Genomic DNA, 4,958 nt, shown 5'->3' on the forward strand with positions numbered 1-4,958 from the left:
TACCTGACCCTAAAACTAACCTAAACTCAATTCACACCTTGGTCCTAAACCCAACCCCCAATCCAAAATCAGCCTCTGAAGTTATGGGGCCCAAGGAGCACCCAGACCCCACGAGGCTGCGTTTTCCTTAAAACTGGGCCCCACAATGCAGGAAAAACAAGGACACACACACACACACACATTTTGGTTCTTTTATCCTCATAGGAACTTTGCCCTGACCCATCAACAGTATTTTCCCCAATGGGGACCGGGATTTTGTCCCCATAGGAAACAGTTGGTCCTCACCAGATTGTGTCTACCAGGAAAATGGTCAAAATCATCTCCACCAGGAAGCAAACACACAAACACACACACACACACACAGTTCAGGGCAGTTTGCAATCTCATGTGTTTCTGGTCTACAGGAGGGCGGTCCAGCTGGGACCTGGACCGCCCTCCTGTAATGTGACGGTGCTGACTGCTGCTCCACCGAGCAGCYGGACCTGATGTTGAGAGGGACCAGCAGCCCCCCAGCACCATGAGGTTCTGTTTGGTTATGTAATGCTGGGAACAGAGCAGACTGGACAGTTTTATCAGTCTGATAGGAGTCTTTAAATACAGCCAACAGGTGTGGACCACCCAGACCTGAAGGTCCAACTCTGAAGGTGAGACGCTTTTCTGTTCTTTAAATTTATCTGTTGTCTTTGAAAACTGTGTTTTTATTTTCATTATTTTACCTGCTACTAAAATGAAGCCATGTGATAAATGTCTTCACCTGGGTCTGTTAGCAAAATATCTCCTGAACATGGATTGGATGGACTTGAATGAAACCTGCAGAAAGCAATGATTGGCTTTATTTTCTCACTGATGACGTAGTGGGGTGAACTCAGTTCCAGATGATGCAGCTGTGTGAAGCAGAACTTTAGGTCTTTATTATTAGTCCATGTAGAGTTCTTCTACAGCAGTGTGTTGGACCTGAAACCTAAGACCGCAGGCCGTGGTTCAGTCTCTTTAGGTCCACACTCAGCTCTCTGAGTCACGAGAACTGTTAGATCACTTTTAAAATGACCAGACTGGTCCTTTAAAGTCCAGTTCTAAGTATTTTCTGATGTGATCCTGTTCCTCAGCTCTGGTGACATCATCATCATCATCATCATCATCATGACCTCCAACCTCTCGCTCCTCCTGCTGGTCCTGTCCAGTCTCAGCGTGGCTCAGGCTCAGCTCCGGCTGTTCAACCTGCAGGCCACCGGTCTACCCTGGGACATACTTGGGATCACCGACGGCTACGTGAAGGTGTTCTGCGCTGCGGCCAGTCTGGGTAAGACCTCGATCCGTTGGGACACGGTGAACCCCTGGTGGGACGAGGAGTTCACCCACTTTCAGGCTCAGGAGAACGACGTCCTGAGGCTGGAGGTCTACGACAGCGACCTGGTTTTCGACGACCTGCTGGGGGTCTGCCAGCGTCAGATCAAGTCAGGCAGCCACAAACACGACTGCTATCTGGAAAAAGGAGGCACCCTGCACTATGAATACACACTGGGCTCTCAGTAGGTCTGTGGAAACGTCTCGTCAGGATCCATGCAAACTGAACCAGAATGACACGTGGTCCTGAGAGACTAAAGCCAAACTGTAGGCCGCTGTTCCTCTGTCACCACTGTCAGGAAGTAATAAAGTCTCCTGCAACCAGCCTGTGTGTCTTTATTCATCTTCATGTAGGGTTCTGATGTTGGACCAAAATAAAGTGAGATCTGGAACAGCCACAAAAGCCCACAACATGATGCTGCCACTATCGTGTTTCACAGGTTATTAACCTCCCCAGTCTTTCTCTGACTTTCACCAGATGTTGTTTCATGTGATATTGATTTGAAATCAGCTGATTGTCTTTTCTAAACCAGAAGTAAAGGATATTTTTTAACCTGCCTCCTACAAACTGAACACCAACTAACACTGTAGAAACTGAATGCAATGACCACTCCCCAGACCTCCTGGTGCTTTTATTTCTCAGATGCATATTTGGGACTTTAGTCAACAAGGTATGGCTCTTTAGCAGAGAGACTAGATTAAAATAATCAAACTTTATTTCTATGGCCCCTTTCACAAAGAAAGCAAAAACTAAAAACAATAAAAACAGACAACAAATACAATCAAGAACAATTTAAAGAAAACAAATCCTGTCTGGATAAAAATGTTTTTAGATGTTTCTTAAAAGAGTGAGAAGGACTCCAAGCATGAAGGGACAGAGTGTTGCAGAGCTTCGGGGCCACCACCTGAAATGCTCGGTCTCCCTGGTTTTGTAATGGGTTTGAGATACCACCAGTTCAATTTGATTTAAAGACCTCAAAGTCCTGGATGGACAGAGAGGCTTCAGAAAGTCCAATATGTATTTGTGGGTCGGACACCTCTAAAATGGTTTTTGAGTCTTATTTAACTGATATATTTCAGTTTGTTAATGTTAATAATGAATCCTCTTCTTACACCAGAGTTAGTCATGGAGTTCCTCAGGGTTCGGTGCTTGGACCAATCCTCTTTACTTTATATACTGTATGCTTCCATTTGGTAAAGTTATTAAACAGCATGGGATAAATTTCCATTGTTATGCTGATGATACTCCGTTATATTTATCCATGAAACCTGATGAATCCAACCAGTTACTTAAACTACAAGCACGTCTTAACGACATAAAAACATGGATGAATCTTAACTTTCTGCTTCTAAACTCAGATAAAAGACAGAGATTATGGTTTTTGGACCTGAACATCTAAGCAATCAACTTTGTAGCCTTTCACCTCCTCTGGATGGCATTAATCTGGCCTCCAGTTCTAATGTAAAGAACCTTGGTGTTATTTTTAATCAGGACATGTCTTTTAAACCCCACATTAAAAATGTTACCAGGACCGCCTTCTTCCACCTGCGTAATATTACTAAAATTAGAAATATTTTGTCCAAAAATAATGCAGAAAAACTGATTCATGCATTTATCACGTCTAGACTGGATTACTGTAATTCTTTATTATCTGGTCTCCAAAAAACTCTTTAAGAAGTCTTCAGTTAATCCAAAATGCTGCTGCTAGAGTTTTAATGAGAGTTGGAAGGAGAGATCATATTTCTCCAGTTTTAGCTTCTCTCCACTGGCTCCCTGTCAAATTCAGAATAGAATTTAAAATATTACTTCTAACATACAAAACTCTTAACAACCAAGCTCCATCATATATTAAACATCTTATTGTTCCATACTTTCCTAACAGAGCACTTCGCTCTCAGACTGCAGGTTTACTTGTGGTTCCTCCAGTTTCTAAAAGTAGAATGGGAGGCAGAGCTTTCAGTTATCAGGATCCTCTCTCACTTCTGTTTGTCTGTCTCTTTCCTGTCCCCAAATCCAGCAGATGGCCACCTGTCCTGAGCCTGGTTCTGCTGGAGGTTTCTTCCTGTTATGGGGGAGTTTTCCTCTCCACTGTTACCAATGAGCAGAATAGGAGACTGTGATGAAGTGATTCAACGCAATCTGCTGACTTTAGATTTATTGTTTTTGTTGGGGTGGGGGGTGTGAGGGGTACAGTGCCCTGAGACAACGTATATAAATAAACTGAATGGAATTAAAATGCCCTAAAGCTTAAAACCAACGTTTTCAAATGATTCCTCAAAGTCACAGGTAACCAGCGCAGAGAGGCTGTGACAGGTGTCATGTGCGTACTCCTGTGAGTCATTACAGCCTCGCTGCAGCGTTCTGCACAGACTGAAGACGAGCCAAAGAGGATTTGTTTAAAGTACAAAGGATGTTACAGTAATCAAAACGAGAAGAAAGAAAAGTGTAAACAATTATCTCTAGTTCCTTCTGTGACAGAAAAGGTCTCAGTTTTGAAATTTTTTTTAAATCGAACAGTTATGAACTAATGTTTTACAATCATTGTCAAAAGACAAGAAACTGTCAAAGACAAAACCCAGATTTCAGAGACTATTTTTCCAGGAGTTCAAAAAGCAAGGTTCTGCCTGATTACAGGGATTTATTTTATCATCAGGGGCATTTAACTGCAGGTAGTTTTTTTTTTTTTTTTGAGCCATAGTTTGATTACAGACTGTTACAATACAATCATATATCATCAGCATACAGATGATTTGACACATTACTGTAACAATTTAGAACAACTCTATAAGTACAAAAACAGGACAGAGCCCAACTGATCCATCAGAAACAACTGAGCTGWATCTGATAATAAATATTTAGATTAGTTTTATTTACTCTGAATATTCATTAGACACCAAAAGCTGGAGGCTGGTCTCGTTCATTACAGGGATTTTTTTTTTATTCTTCTCAGAATGATGGAAACCAAATGTTTCATCCATTTTCTCTTCTGTTCTGGGTCAGGTGAGCTCAGCTGGTACCTTCAGAAGACACTAGGAGAGACGGGGACACCTGGGCAGGTCTTTAAGATTTTATACATTTATTACAAAATTTAAAATAAAATAAAATCAACCAACAACAACAACAACAAAAGAAAATTTCAGCCCACATAAAAAATAAAAATAAGAGCGCTGATGTGGCAGTAGCTGAGAGTCATTCCCAACATGTACTCTGAGTGTGACAGATCCACGTAACAGTTTCAAAGTCTGACCWAAAGTAATGAATCTTTTATCATTTCTTGTCATAAGATGAATTAGTTTTCTGCCACTGGTGCTCCAGAACATGCCTGCTGAGCTCCAGTCATCAGCCTTGTCTGCTGGCCTATGAGCACTGGCTGGTTTGCTACAGAGAGAGCCGAAGTGRGGACCTGTTGCTGGACCCGGTTGTCATCGAGTCAGGCCCGGGTGAGTCAAGTGACTAAACGTGGCCATGGAAAAGGGTTAAATTCAATGGAAAATAACTGTTGTAAGGGTTCAGTCTTACACTTCTTATAACAAAATTATAASAGTAATTTAATTAGCAAGGGATCTCTTTTATTTTGGGTAAACATTCCTCCAGTGCAAAATGAATGGACACA

General features: G+C 41.9%; 1 protein-coding gene across 1 annotated transcript in view; it reads left to right on the plus strand.

Annotated features, from left to right (window-relative positions):
• The window catches only part of LOC106531764 (perforin-1), a 3,091-nt gene extending 1,423 nt beyond the window's left edge, over positions 1-1,668 (plus strand). Inside the window, exons 2-3 of the mRNA XM_014027683.1 lie at positions 405-644; positions 1,107-1,668. Of these exons, the coding sequence (XP_013883137.1) occupies positions 1,141-1,533 (393 nt within the window). The 5' untranslated portion in view covers positions 405-644; positions 1,107-1,140 and the 3' untranslated portion in view covers positions 1,534-1,668. The remainder of the gene's footprint in view (positions 1-404; positions 645-1,106) is intronic.
• The last annotated feature ends 3,290 nt before the right edge of the window (positions 1,669-4,958 follow it).

The sequence above is a fragment of the Austrofundulus limnaeus genome, unplaced genomic scaffold (genome assembly GCF_001266775.1).
Source record: "Austrofundulus limnaeus strain Quisiro unplaced genomic scaffold, Austrofundulus_limnaeus-1.0 Scaffold672, whole genome shotgun sequence".
In the NCBI taxonomy this organism is placed as follows: domain Eukaryota; kingdom Metazoa; phylum Chordata; class Actinopteri; order Cyprinodontiformes; family Rivulidae; genus Austrofundulus; species Austrofundulus limnaeus.